Source organism: Lithobates pipiens, unplaced genomic scaffold (assembly GCF_037356315.1).
Source record: "Lithobates pipiens isolate NorthernLeopardFrog02 unplaced genomic scaffold, aLitPip1_a1.2 Scaffold_16, whole genome shotgun sequence".
NCBI classification, from domain to species: domain Eukaryota; kingdom Metazoa; phylum Chordata; class Amphibia; order Anura; family Ranidae; genus Lithobates; species Lithobates pipiens.
In genome coordinates, this window is record NW_027507748.1 from 401271487 (window position 1) to 401286151 (window position 14665).

The 14665-nt window shown below is 51.4% G+C and overlaps 1 protein-coding gene across 1 annotated transcript in view; it reads right to left on the bottom strand.

Annotated features, from left to right (window-relative positions):
* The window catches only part of DHX33 (DEAH-box helicase 33), a 51560-nt gene extending 41972 nt beyond the window's left edge, over positions 1-9588 (bottom strand). Inside the window, exons 1-2 of the mRNA XM_077482340.1 lie at positions 9243-9588; positions 4907-5067 (exon numbers count right to left, since the gene is read on the bottom strand). Of these exons, the coding sequence (XP_077338466.1) occupies positions 4907-5067; positions 9243-9447 (366 nt within the window). The 5' untranslated portion in view covers positions 9448-9588. The remainder of the gene's footprint in view (positions 1-4906; positions 5068-9242) is intronic.
* Between the last annotated feature and the right edge of the window lie 5077 nt (positions 9589-14665).

Here is a 14665-nt window from a genome sequence, read left to right on the forward strand (position 1 = left end):
CAACCAGGTTAGGAGTACAAAGACAAATGTGTCTTGCATATCATCAAGCATGGTGGTGGGACTGTCATGGTCTGGGGCTGCATGAGTGCTGCCAGCACTGGAGAGCTACAGTTCATTGCAGGAACCATGAATGCCAACATGTACTGTGACATACAGAAGAAGAGCATGATCCCCCTCCCTTCAGAGACTGGTCTGCAGGGCGGTATTTCAACATGATAAAGACCTCAAACACACCTCCAAGATGACCACTGCCCTGCTAAAGAAGCTGAGGGTAAAGGTGATGGACTGGCCAAGCATGTATCCAGGCCTAAACCCTATTGAGCATCTGTGGGACATCCTCAAATGGAAGGTGGAGGAGCGCAAGGTCTCTAACATTCACCAGCTCTGTGATGTCATCATTGAGAAGTGGAAGAGTCTCCAGTGGCAACCTGTGAAGCTCTGGTGAATGTCCAAGAGGGTTACGGAAGTGCTGGAAAATAATGGTGGCCACACAAAATATTAAACACTTTGGTCCCAAATTGGACATTTTTACTTAGGGGTGTAATTGCTTGTTGCCAGCGGTTTAGACATTAATGGCTGTGTGTTGAGCCATTTTAAGGGGACAGCAAATTTTACACTGTTAAATGAACTGTACACTCACTACTGTGAGGAGTCTACTCACTTTTGTGAGATACTGCCAGTGCCAATCAGTACTGCCTCATCAGTGCCCATCAGTGAAGGAGTAAACACTTATTTACAAAGTTGTGTAACAGAAATGACAAAAAAAGAAAAAAACTAACTTTTTTTTTCAAAATTTTCTGTCTTATTTGTAGCGAAAAAGATAAATACCCAGGAGGTGATCAAATTCTAACAAAAGAAAGCTCTATTTGTAGGGACAAAATGATAAAAAGTTTGCACAATTGTCATTCAAAATATGATAGCGCAGAAAGCTGGTCTGGGAAGGAAGGTGTATAACTGCCCTGTATTGAAGTGGTTAATTAACTCACATATAGGGGTTGATTTACTAAAACTGGTGCAAAATCTGCACATGCTCCAGTGACTACAGCGGCTGCATGCAGGGGGAATATCTCCTAAACGGTGCACATTTAGGGGACATTCATTTTACCTACAGGTAAGCCTTATTATAGGCTTACCTGTAGGTAAACATAACAAAGTGGGCTTTATTACCATTTTAACCACTTTCAGACCGGACCATTTTGCTGGTAAATGACCAGAGGTCTTTTTACACTTTGGCACTGCGCTGCTTTAACTGGTAATTGCGCGGTCATGCAATATTGTACCCAAACAAAATTTGCGTCCTTTTCTTCCCACAAATAGAGCTTTCTTTTGATGGTATTTGATTGCCTCTGCGATTTTTATTTTTTGCGATATAAACGTAAAAAGACCGCAAATTTTGAAAAAAAATGATATTTTCTACTTTTTGTTATTAGAAAAATCCAATAAACTCAATTTTAGTCATACATTTAGGCCAAAATGTATTCAGCCACATGTCTTTGGTAAAAAAAAAAGTCAATAATTGTATATTTATTGGTTTGCGCAAAAGTTGTCACATCTACAAACTAAGGTACGTTTTCTGGAATTTACGCAGCTTTTAGTTTACGACTGCCTATCTCATTTCTTGAGGTGCTAAAATGGCAGGGCAGTACAAAACCCCCCCAAATGACCCCATTTTGGAAAGTAGACCCCCTAAGGAAATTGATAAGAGGCATGTTGAGCCCATTGAATATTTTATTTTTTTGCCTCAAGCGATTGAATAATGACAAAAAAAAAATTTTTTTTTTTTTTTTACACAAAGTTGTCACTAAATGATATATTGCTCACACATGCTATGGGCGTATGTGAAATGACACCCCAAAATAAATTCTGCTGCTTCTCCTGAGTACGGGGATACCACATATGTGGGACTTTTTGGGAGCCTAGCCGCGTACGGGGCCCCGAAAACCAAGCACCGCCTTCAGGCTTTCTAAGGGCGTAAATTTTTGAGTTCACTTCTCACTACCTATTACAGTTTTGAAGGCCATAAAATGCCAAGATGGCACAAAACCCCCACAAATGACCCCATTTTAGAAAGTAGACACCCCAAGCTATTTGCTGAGAGGCATGTTGAGTTCATGGAATATTTTATATTTTGCCACAAGTTGCGGGAAAATTACAAACTTTTTTTTTTTTTTTTTTTTTTTCACAAAGTTGTCACTAAATGATATATTGCTCACACATGCCATGGGCATATGTGAAATGACACCCCAAAATAAATTCTGCTGCTTCTCCTGAGTACGGGGATACCACATATGTGGGACTTTTTGGGAGCCTAGCCGCGTACGGGGCCCCGAAAACCAAGCACCGCCTTCAGGCTTTCTAAGGGCGTAAATATTTGACTTCACTCCTCACTACCTATTACAGTTTTGAAGGCCATAAAATGCCAAGATGGCACAAAACCCCCACAAATGACCCCATTTTAGAAAGTAGACACCCCAAGCTATTTGCTGAGAGGCATGTTGAGTCCATGGAATATTTTATATTTTGCCACAAGTTGCGGGAAAATTACAAACTTTTTTTTTTTTTTTTTTTTTTTCACAAAGTTGTCACTAAATGATATATTGCTCACGCATGCCATGGGCATATGTGAAATGACACCCCAAAATAAATTCTGCTGCTTCTCCTGAGTACGGGGATACCACATATGTGGGACTTTTTGGGAGCCTAGCCGCGTACGGGGCCCCGAAAACCAAGCACCGCCTTCAGGCTTTCTAAGGGCGTTACAGTTTTGAAGGCCATAAAATGCCAAGATGGCACAAACCCCCCCCAAATGACCCCATTTTGGAAAGTAGACACCCCTAAATTTAGGGGTACACTAGTGAGACTAGGTAATAAATGGCGGGTGCCCTGAAACTATAAAAAAATAACTAACCAACCAGCGTCACCTGTAACAGTTATATGGTGATCACTGGTGAAAGGGTTAACTAGGGGGCAATCAGGGGGCTTTATGCGGTAGTATATGGGGGTCCCTGGCGCTATAAAAAGCTGCGGCGAACCTAAATACCTACTTGCCTAACTAGCGTCACCTGTGACACTAATACAGCGATCAGAAAAACGATCGCTTATTAGGCTGGGTTCACACTGGAGCGATGCGGGAACGCCACGAATGCGCGGCGGGTTCCCGCATCGCATGCCTCCCGGCGGCAGTTCACACTGCCCTATGCGAACTGCTGGGAGTGTCAGTGAAATGTTACTGACACCCCCAGATCAGTTCGCATATCGCAGTGCGATCTGCAAACTCGGATCGCATGGTGTGAACACCCATGCGATCCGATTCTGCTGCGGGCCAAAAAAAGGGTCCCGTGCGAATTTGCGGCGGGTGCGGCGGGTGTGGCGGGTGCGGCGAATGGCTGAACTCGAATCGCACAGAGATCGGATGTGATTTGCACTGCAGTGCGAATCACATCCGTTCTCAAACCGCTGCAATCTGAACCCAGCCTTAGTGACACTGGCGACGGGGGGTGATCACGGGGTTAAACCTTTATTGGGGGGGTTAGGGGGGTACCTTAGAACTAAAGGGGGCTAACCCTAACTGCCCTAACAGTTATTAGTCACAAATGACACCCGCCGGGTGATCAGGGGGTTAAACCTTTATTAGGTAATAAATGGCGGGTGCCCTGAAACTATAAAAAAATAACTAACCAACCAGCGTCACCTGTAACAGTTATATGGTGATCACTGGTGAAAGGGTTAACTAGGGGGCAATCAGGGGGCTTTATGCGGTAGTATATGGGGGTCCCTGGCGCTATAAAAAGCTGCGGCGAACCTAAATACCTACCTGCCTAACTAGCGTCACCTGGGACACTAATACGGCGATCAGAAAAATGATCGCTTATTAGGCTGGGTTCACACTGGAGCGATGCGGAAACGCCGCGAATCCGCGGCGGGTTCCCGCATCGCATGCCTCCCGGCGGCAGTTCACACTGCCCTATGCGAACTGCTGGGAGTGTCAGTGAAATGTTACTGACACCCCCAGATCAGTTCGCATATCGCAGTGCGATCTGCAAACTCGGATCGCATGGTGTGAACACCCATGCGATCCGATTCTGCTGCGGGCCAAAAAAAGGGTCCCGTGCGAATTTGCGGCGGGTGCGGCGGGTGTGGCGGGTGCGGCGAATGGCTGAACTCGAATCGCACAGAGATCGGATGTGATTTGCACTGCAGTGCGGTGCGAATCACATTCGTTCTCATAAACCGCTGCAATGTGAACCCAGCCTTAGTGACACTGGCGACGGGGGGTGATCACGGGGTTAAACCTTTATTGGGGGGGTTAGGGGGGTACATTAGAACTAAAGGGGGCTAACTCTAACTGCCCTAACAGTTATTACAGTCACAAATGACACCAATGCAAAAAAAAAAAAAAAAAAAAAAAAAATGACATTGGTGTCACTGTGACTGGGGGGCAGGGGTAATTGGGGGGGTGATCGGGGGGTAAAGGGGGGGTGTGAGTGTGCCTGGCATGTTCTACTGTGTGTGGGATGTGTTGGTGCAACTCACTGATCCGCTCTCCTCCGTGTCGGAACGAAAAATACCGACACGGAGGAGAGAATACATCACTTCCTCTCCTGTGTTTACATTACAGGAGAGGAAGTGATGTCACCGGGGATTTCTATTCGTCGGGAGCGATCGCGAGGGGGTGGCCATGAATGAATGGCCGTCCCCTCGTCCGGGATCGCTCCCGAACGAAAACCGACCGCCGCAGGCACCGGGCGGGGGCCCGATCGGGCCCCCGACCCGCGGGAGGCAAATCACGTACATGTACGTGCTTATGCCTGCCCGTGCCATTCTGCCGACGTACATCGGCGTTAGGCGGTCGGCAAGTGGTTAATCCTGATAAACCCAATTACTGTAACAGAGTGAGATGGCTTACCAGTTTACCAAGCTCAGCCTTTCTCTCTTCTGACACTCTGGTTGCTAGAGATATAGCAGCCACTCGACGAGGCTGCGTTATTCCAATAATACCTTGGCGCCCAATACTGGCTTCATAAAGATACTGTGGAACCTGAGTTGTTTTGCCAGACCCAGTCTCGCCTGTTAGAGAAAAAAAAAAAAAAGACATATAGCACGTGAGAAAATAATTCTACACATACACACAAACCTGAATTAAAAGGAATCTCAAAAGGAGTGCCCCCTTCCCCGGGTGGCCGCTTCCCCCAGTACAAGGAGCCCCCTTCCCCGGGTGGCCGCTTCCCCCAGTACAAGGAGCCCCCTTCCCCGGGTGGCCGCTTCCCCCAGTACAAGGAGCCCCCTTCCCCGGGTGGCCGCTTCCCCCAGTACAAGGAGCCCCCTTCCCCGGGTGGCCGCTTCCCCCAGTACAAGGAGCCCCCTTCCCCGGGTGGCCGCTTCCCCCAGTACAAGGAGCCCCCTTCCCCGGGTGGCCGCTTCCCCCAGTACAAGGAGCCCCCTTCCCCGGGTGGCCGCTTCCCCCAGTACAAGGAGCCCCCTTCCCCCGGTACAAGGAGCCCCCTTCCCCGGGTGGCCGCTTCCCCCGGTACAAGGAGCCCCCTTCCCCGGGTGGCCGCTTCCCCCGGTACAAGGTGCCCCCTTCACCGGGTGGCCGCTTCCCCCGGTACAAGGAGCCCCCTTCACCGGGTGGCCGCTTCCCCCGGTACAAGGAGCCCCCTTCACCGGGTGGCCGCTTCCCCCAGTACAAGGAGCCCCCTTCCCCCAGTACAAGGAGCCCCCTTCCCCGGGTGGCCGCTTCCCCCAGTACAAGGAGCCCTCTTCCCCGGGTGGCCGCTTCCCCCAGTACAAGGGGCCCCCTTCCCCGGGTGGCCGCTTCCCCCAGTACAAGGGGCCGCTTCCCCCAGTACAAGGGGCCCCCTTCCCCGGGTGGCCGCTTCCCCCAGTACAAGGGGCCCCCTTCCCCGGGTGGCCGCTTCCCCCAGTACAAGGTGCCCCCTTCACCGGGTGGCCGCTTCCCCCCTGTACAAGGTGCCCCCTTCACCGGGTGGCCGCTTCCCCCCTGTACAAGGTGCCCCCTTCACCGGGTGGCCGCTTCCCCCCCTGTACAAGGTGCCCCCTTCACCGGGTGGCCGCTTCCCCCCCTGTACAAGGTGCCCCCTTCACCGGGTGGCCGCTTCCCCCCCTGTACAAGGTGCCCCCTTCACCGGGTGGCCGCTTCCCCCCCTGTACAAGGTGCCCCCTTCACCGGGTGGCCGCTTCCCCCCCTGTACAAGGTGCCCCCTTCACCGGGTGGCCGCTTCCCCCCCTGTACAAGGTGCCCCCTTCACCGGGTGGCCGCTTCCCCCCAGTACAAGGTGCCCCCTTCACCGGGTGGCCGCTTCCCCCCAGTACAAGGTGCCCCCTTCACCGGGTGGCCGCTTCCCCCCAGTACAAGGTGCCCCCTTCACCGGGTGGCCGCTTCCCCCCAGTACAAGGTGCCCCCTTCACCGGGTGGCCGCTTCCCCCCAGTACAAGGTGCCCCCTTCACCGGGTGGCCGCTTCCCCCCAGTACAAGGTGCCCCCTTCACCGGGTGGCCGCTTCCCCCCAGTACAAGGTGCCCCCTTCACCGGGTGGCCGCTTCCCCCCAGTACAAGGTGCCCCCTTCACCGGGTGGCCGCTTCCCCCCAGTACAAGGTGCCCCCTTCACCGGGTGGCCGCTTCCCCCCAGTACAAGGTGCCCCCTTCACCGGGTGGCCGCTTCCCCCCAGTACAAGGTGCCCCCTTCACCGGGTGGCCGCTTCCCCCCAGTACAAGGTGCCCCCTTCACCGGGTGGCCGCTTCCCCCCAGTACAAGGTGCCCCCTTCACCGGGTGGCCGCTTCCCCCCAGTACAAGGTGCCCCCTTCACCGGGTGGCCGCTTCCCCCCAGTACAAGGTGCCCCCTTCACCGGGTGGCCGCTTCCCCCCAGTACAAGGTGCCCCCTTCACCAGGTGGCCGCTTCCCCCCAGTACAAGGTGCCCCCTTCACCAGGTGGCCGCTTCCCCCCAGTACAAGGTGCCCCCTTCACCAGGTGGCCGCTTCCCCCCAGTACAAGGTGCCCCCTTCACCAGGTGGCCGCTTCCCCCCAGTACAAGGTGCCCCCTTCACCAGGTGGCCGCTTCCCCCCAGTACAAGGTGCCCCCTTCACCAGGTGGCCGCTTCCCCCAGTACAAGGAGCCCCCTTCACCAGGTGGCCGCTTCCCCCAGTACAAGGAGCCCCCTTCACCAGGTGCCCCCTTCCCCCAGTACAAGGAGCCCCCTTCACCAGGTGCCCCCTTCCCCCAGTACAAGGAGCCCCCTTCACCAGGTGCCCCCTTCCCCCAGTACAAGGAGCCCCCTTCACCAGGTGCCCCCTTCCCCCAGTACAAGGAGCCCCCTTCACCAGGTGCCCCCTTCCCCCAGTACAAGGAGCCCCCTTCACCAGGTGCCCCCTTCCCCCAGTACAAGGAGCCCCCTTCACCAGGTGCCCCCTTCCCCCAGTACAAGGAGCCCCCTTCACCAAGTACAAGGAGCCCCCTTCACCAGGTGCCCCCTTCCCCCAGTACAAGGAGCCCCCTTCACCAGGTGCCCCCTTCCCCCAGTACAAGGTGTCCCCTTCACCAGGTGCCCCCTTCCCCCAGTACAAGGTGTCCCCTTCACCAGGTGCCCCCTTCCCCCAGTACAAGGTGTCCCCTTCACCAGGTGGCTGCTTCCCCCAGTACAAGGAGCCCCCTTCCCCCAGTACAAGGAGCCCCCTTCATCAGGTGCCCCCTTCCCCCAGTACAAGGAGCCCCCTTCATCAGGTGCCCCCTTCCCCCAGTACAAGGAGCCCCCTTCATCAGGTGCCCCCTTCCCCCAGTACAAGGTGTTCCCTTCACCAGGTGCCCCCTTCCCCCAGTACAAGGAGCCCCCTTCCCCCAGTACAAGGTGTCCCCTTCACCAGGTGGCCGCTTCCCCCCAGTACAAGGTGCCCCCTTCACCAGGTGGCCGCTTCCCCCCAGTACAAGGTGCCCCCTTCACCAGGTGGCCGCTTCCCCCAGTACAAGGTGCCCCCTACACCAGGTGGCCGCTTCCCCCAGTACAAGGTGCCCCCTTCACGAGGTGCCCCCTTCACCAGGTGGCCGCTTCCCCCAGTACAAGGTGCCCCCTTCACCAGGTGGCCGCTTCCCCCAGTACAAGGAGCCCCCTTCACCAGGTGCCCCCTTCCCCCAGTACAAGGTGTCCCCTTCACCAGGTGCCCCCTTCCCCCAGTACAAGGTGTCCCCTTCACCAGGTGCCCCCTTCCCCCAGTACAAGGTGTCCCCTTCACCAGGTGCCCCCTTCCCCCAGTACAAGGTGTCCCCTTCACCAGGTGGCCGCTTCCCCCAGTACAAGGAACCCCCTTCATCAGGTGCCCCCTTCCCTCAGTTCAAGGTGTTCCCTTCACCAGGTGCCCCCTTCCCCCAGTACAAGGAGCCCCCTTCATCAGGTGCCCCCTTCCCCCAGTACAAGGTGTTCCCTTCACCAGGTGCCCCCTTCCCCCAGTACAAGGTGTTCCCTTCACCAGGTGCCCCCTTCCCCCAGTACAAGGTGTCCCCTTCACCAGGTGGCCGCTTCCCCCAGTACAAGGTGCCCCCTACACCAGGTGGCCGCTTCCCCCAGTACAAGGTGCCCCCTTCACGAGGTGCCCCCTTCACCAGGTGGCCGCTTCCCCCAGTACAAGGTGCCCCCTTCACCAGGTGGCCGCTTCCCCCAGTACAAGGTGCCCCCTACACCAGGTGGCCGCTTCCCCCAGTACAAGGTGCCCCCTTCACGAGGTGCCCCCTTCACCAGGTGGCCGCTTCCCCCAGTACAAGGTGCCCCCTTCACCAGGTGGCCGCTTCCCCCAGTACAAGGAGCCCCCTTCACCAGGTGCCCCCTTCCCGCAGTACAAGGTGTCCCCTTCACCAGGTGCCCCCTTCCCCCAGTACAAGGTGTCCCCTTCACCAGGTGCCCCCTTCCCCCAGTACAAGGTGTCCCCTTCACCAGGTGGCCGCTTCCCCCAGTACAAGGAACCCCCTTCATCAGGTGCCCCCTTCCCTCAGTTCAAGGTGTTCCCTTCACCAGGTGCCCCCTTCCCCCAGTACAAGGAGCCCCCTTCATCAGGTGCCCCCTTCCCCCAGTACAAGGTGTTCCCTTCACCAGGTGCCCCCTTCCCCCAGTACAAGGTGTTCCCTTCACCAGGTGCCCCCTTCCCCCAGTACAAGGTGTCCCCTTCACCAGGTGGCCGCTTCCCCCCAGTACAAGGTGCCCCCTTGTACTGTACACACTAATCCCAGCTCACCAATGATGACGGCGTTCTCCAGCTGCCGGAGCTGTCCTATGAGCTGGGCCCGGGCCTGGTAGATGGGCAGACTGCGCCGCTGCTGATCGATGGGTACCGGCTGTTTCCTGGGCCCGAGCTGCATGGCCCCTGTCCGGATGCGGTTGTATGGAGGGGTTCCCGGCTTGAACTTCTTGGCCGGTGGGCGATAGGAATCCTGAGACATAGTCCTATGCACGATACGAGGCTCCGTTTAATCGGTGCAGCGATGCTTGTGTCCCCATGAAAGGTAAACACAGCCCGGGGAAACCATTCCGAGCCGCAGCTCTGTCACACGTGCTTCCGCTTCCAGCAGGGCCGCTAGGGGGAGCAGGAGAGACAGCTGACGGCCGCGCAGTGCAGCGGGGGGCGGGGCTCTAGTCTGTGCTGTGTATTCTCAGTCTCTATCTCCACTGTACAAATCTAATGCTTGCTCTTGGGCTACTGAACAATTCGTTCCTATGTTGTGGAATGAGAAGACAGGGAGGGCTTCAGTAGTGTCATAAAAGAACCAGGCTGGGTGGACACCGTTCAGTCCACAAATATGCTGTGTGTTCTCAGTATCCAATAGGAAATTAGCAGCCAAGTGCTTTTCTGGCAGGTCAACAGGTCTTTTGCCATACTTGCAGCATTTTGGGGATAAAACATGAAAAAATGTGCACATAAAGCAAAGATGGACTGCAGAGTTTTTTTGACTTGACATACACTTTCACGGCTTCAGCCCCGGAAGATTTTACCCCCTTCCTGGCCAGAGCACTTTTTGTGATTCGGCACTGCGTCACTTTAACTGACAATTGTGCGGATCGTGTGGCATTGTACACAAACAAAATTGCTGATCTTAGGTCAGAGAATTTTTGTAGGTTTCACTATTAGCCAACTACCTGTAGATGGTACATTTCCTAATCTATACTATGTTTATATTTTTATATATATATATATATATATATATATATATATATATTTTTTTTTAGGTACTGGTAAATTATTTGTTTGTATGTTTTGCTATTTGATGCGGCATAAGTTATTAAATGTCAAAGTAAATCATTCTGGGAGTAAACGATAAACTGTATCGCTTTGGTCAATCCATTTTTCCTTATGACCAAACACTATTTGAAAAATATGTAAATGAGTTTCAATCAATTACAAAAATGACAAACAGCAAATATAAAAATGTCAGATCATTTTCTATCAGTAATGTGCAGAAATGACGTTAGAAAAAGTTTTACTTCTACATGATTTGATAAAACTGAAATGGCTTAGCTTGTCTTTGAACCAGCTTGTATGGTTACATATTACAAATGTAAAAAAACCTATTCAGTTCTGATGTTAGTTAAAGCTACAAAATGCAAATACAAATGGAAAAAAGAAGTCCCTAGATTATATGTCGTCCAAAAACTTATATTGATTTTAGAACGTAACAATCACAAAATATTTAACCGCTTGCAGCCCGCCCACTGTCAAATGGCGGAGGGACGGTGCGGTTCTCTGGGTGGACGTCATATGATGTTGCCCCAGAACAGCTGCTCTCACGTGCCCGCGGGGGGGGGGGCGTGCAGCATGCCGACCGTGGCCATTCTGTGTTGCTGGACAAGGCACAACCTTGATCTCTGTAAAGAGCCAATCACGTGGCTCTATAACCATGTGATCGGCTGTGTTCAATCACAGCTGGTCACATGTAAACACAGAAGTGCCGGTGATCGGCTCTCATTGCCTCACACTCACAAAGTGTGTGGTGAGGAGAGCCAATCAGCAGCATCTCCTCACAGGGAACAGCCAGACATGTAATCAGGGCACTGTACATGAGTGCCCTGATTAAAGCCCCCCAGTGCCACCAATCAGTGCCCATTAGTGATGCAAGTCACTGCTGCCTTTCAATGTCCATCAGTGCTGCCCATCAATGCCGCCCATCAAGGCCACTTATGCGTTCCACCTATCCGTGCCCACCAGTGCTGCCTATGAGTGCTACATATTGGTGCCACTTAACAGGGCAGCACATTAGTGCCTCCTCATCAGTGCCCATCGGTGCAGCCTCATCAGCGCCCATTAGTGAAGGAGAAAAATTACTTATTTACAAAATTTACTGACAGACTAAGAAAAACTCCCCCCCCCCCAAGTTTTGGGACTTTTTTTCCTTTTTTTATAGTAAAAAAAAAAAAAAAAAAAAACATAACAGTTATTAAATACCGCCAAAAAAAGTGCTATTTGTGTGAAGAAAACGATAAAAAAATTAATTTGGGTACAGTGTTGCATGACCGTGCAATCGTTATTCAAAGTGTGACATCGCTGAAAGCTGAAAATTGGTCTGGGCAGGAAGGGGGTAAAAGTGCCATAAGGGCAAATTGGGAAGCCCATTGTTTTTAATTTAATGAACATTTTGAAAAATACAATTATATGTATGCATGTGTCGGTGCAAGTGCCAGTAGTGACACACTTATAGCCAAGAACAACTTTTTCTGTAGTGCATCTCAACCAGCAGAAAAACATTGCAGCTGGGGCACTGGGGTGCCACAACAAGTGTATTTTACATTGTGCATCTGTACATCTAATGCACGGCCATGTGTAAGAGCCCTAAAAGCACTTAGACAAATTTCAATCGGAGTCTACCCCAACTTAACATTAAGCCTTTTAGCACAAAAAAAAAAGTCAGGAAACAAGACTTTCATACAGTGGTGTTTTAAAAAAAAAAAAAAATCAGCCTGTAAAAGTAGCTCTATATTAGCCTGTGTCCATGCACACATAGGCATTTACAGGCTGAAAACAAATCACCAGTGCATTCAGGAGAGGAGCTTTTGGACATAAAAAAATGTTAGACGCATTTAATGCTTGAGCATTCATTCATTCCAGTCTCCAGAATAAATTAATATTCTGGCCAATGGAATCCATCATTGCTCCTTAATGCGCCTAAACGTGTATGCAATACATGGCTTTGGGCGCCTTTTCTAAACTTTTTCCTGCAAGGTGTAAAAGGCATTTAGGGGAGAAAACCAAATGCCCAGTGTGCATGAGGCCTACAAATGTTCTATGTTATTACATGCCTTAGGACTATAAGCATTTAAAGTGGAAGTCCATGTTAAAACTAAAATCCCTGCATCTATAGCCACCAACATTCTAACACTAACCTATCTAGGCCTGAAAAGAAAAAAATAATTATACATACCTTTTTGGAAGCCGCTCAGACCCTCATCTCCAGGGGCGGAAGCTCTGATCCCACACTGATCTGTCAGCCGCGGCTTTGCTGTGCAGGCGGGTGCAGAGGACATGTCCATCAATGGAAGCCCCGTACTAACTCTATGGCTGCTTTCACACTGAGGCGCTTTACAGGCATTAAAAATAGCGCCTGCAAAGTGCCTCTCCTTTCACTCCAATGTGAAAGCCCAAATGCTTTCACACTGAAGAGGTGTGCTGGCAGGACGCCAAAAAAAAAGTCCTGCAAGCCGCATCTTTGAGGCGCTGTAGGAGTGGTGGATACACTATTTCTACAACGCCCCTGCCCATTGAAATCAATGGGCAGCACCGCCAAAGTGCCACTGCAGCGGTGCTCTGCGGGCGCATTTAACCCTTTTTCGGCCATTAGCGGGGGTTAAAAGTGTCCGAAAAGGGCCACAAAAACGTCAGTAAAGCGCTACTAAAAATAGTGGTGCTTTACCGCCAACGCCCCCAAAGCCCCAGTGTGAAAGTAGCCTAAGGTTGATGTCACTCCCCATCAATTTCACAGCTGTTGTCTTCTGCAGAACTTCCGCCACTGGAGATCGCGTCAGATCGGCTTCAGAATGTATATTAATTTTTCTTTTCAGGGCTAGAGAGATTAGTGTTAGAATGTTGGTGGCTATAGATGCAGGGATTTTAGTTTTAGCCTGGGCTTCCACTTATTTTTTTTTTTCAATAAACATTATCACAAAACTAAAAGAAGAGTAACTGATGTTATCCAGTCCTGTCCTTTAGAAAAATGTTTTCTATAGTGTGTAGTTTTACAAGCTTGACACGGAATTGTTTAGCCTCTCTGCTGTTGATCCAGAACTTATTTAGGAAGAGAATTCACATGGCTAGTGTTCTGGATGTTTCCTTTTCTAGCATATAATCTGTCTCCTACAAAATGCAGCACTCTCTCTAGTGTGTGCGAGTTGATATTATTGGTTGTAGATTGTTAGTGTAGGTAAATGTATTGTAGCTCAAAGCTAAGCCTAAACTGTCAATCTGGGTCAAGGTTCAGTGACTCAGGGCTGGATGACTTATCCTAGTTTCTGGGACATTGGAGAATCTTCTAGACCTAGTGGGTGGAGGCTAGGAGGAGCGGTTTGGAATATTTTTGAGGACCTCAGCCAATCCCCAGTAAAGGGATGGCAGGGAGCAGGCCACCTCATAAATAGGCATGAGTCATGCCAGCAGGGGGCAGTCGGGTGGAAGATGGAGTGCTGAGGAGGCTGTCCGTGGCCCTTGAGGTTGCTCCCTAGTCTGGGGGGTGGGGGTGTGGGCTGGGTGCTGGAAGGATCCTAGCAAAAACACACAGAGGAAGACCTTCTTGGTGGCATGAGAGCAAGGAGAGAGGACAGCAGGAGCAGGTCAGCACTACCAGGGGACTTCCTGAGAGTCAGTTGGGTGGGCTGGTGTGTCAGTCTGGAGGACTGTGGGGAGAAGTTAGCCTGGAGGGCTAGTGAAAGGGACAGCTGCAGCCAGATGGTTTGGCAGTGCCTGAAAAAGTGGAACTGGGATAGGTAGCCACAGGATGATACAAGCTGGACACTGTTCTTTTTGCTACATGCAAGGGGCCTCAGGTTCCTGCCTGTAATGGACCAATGCTTAAAATTTGACTGAGAGCCTGTCAGATGTTCACAGTGATCCAGCTAAGTTTTGCAAGCAAGTGAGTGCTGGAGTAAGATGGAGCTGTATATAGAGACTGTCAATAGGAAGAGTTGTCCCTGAAGTTCGTTGAAGTCAATAGGCATCCCATAACCTCCCATCTCTATCCAAATTATTACCCTCAATAAATAACAAAAACAAAATTCACGGACTGTTTTCTCACTCTGGAGTGCCTGTGAATATTCAGTGTGCCTGGCTTTGCAGGGTGGGGGTTCCCATTTCATCCTTAAGGGGGTTTGGTACAAAAATACGAAAAGATTCCGTGACACTTAGTCAATTCCATCTTTCACTTCACTTTTAAGGCATTATGCACTCAGGACTTCAAAAATTTGCCTTTACAGGCGCATAAATGCATTACAGGCAAGCATGTTTGAGCATTAGTGCATTCTAGCGCCATTCTAGTCAATGGACTGCATTAAGGCCAAAACATGGCTTTATTTGTTTTTTAAGTTGCATTGGGGCGAAGGTGGCCAGGAGAGGGGAAAAAAATCATCATGTGTGCATGAGGCCTTAATTGTTTCTTAACTATTTGACCTCCAGAAGATTGA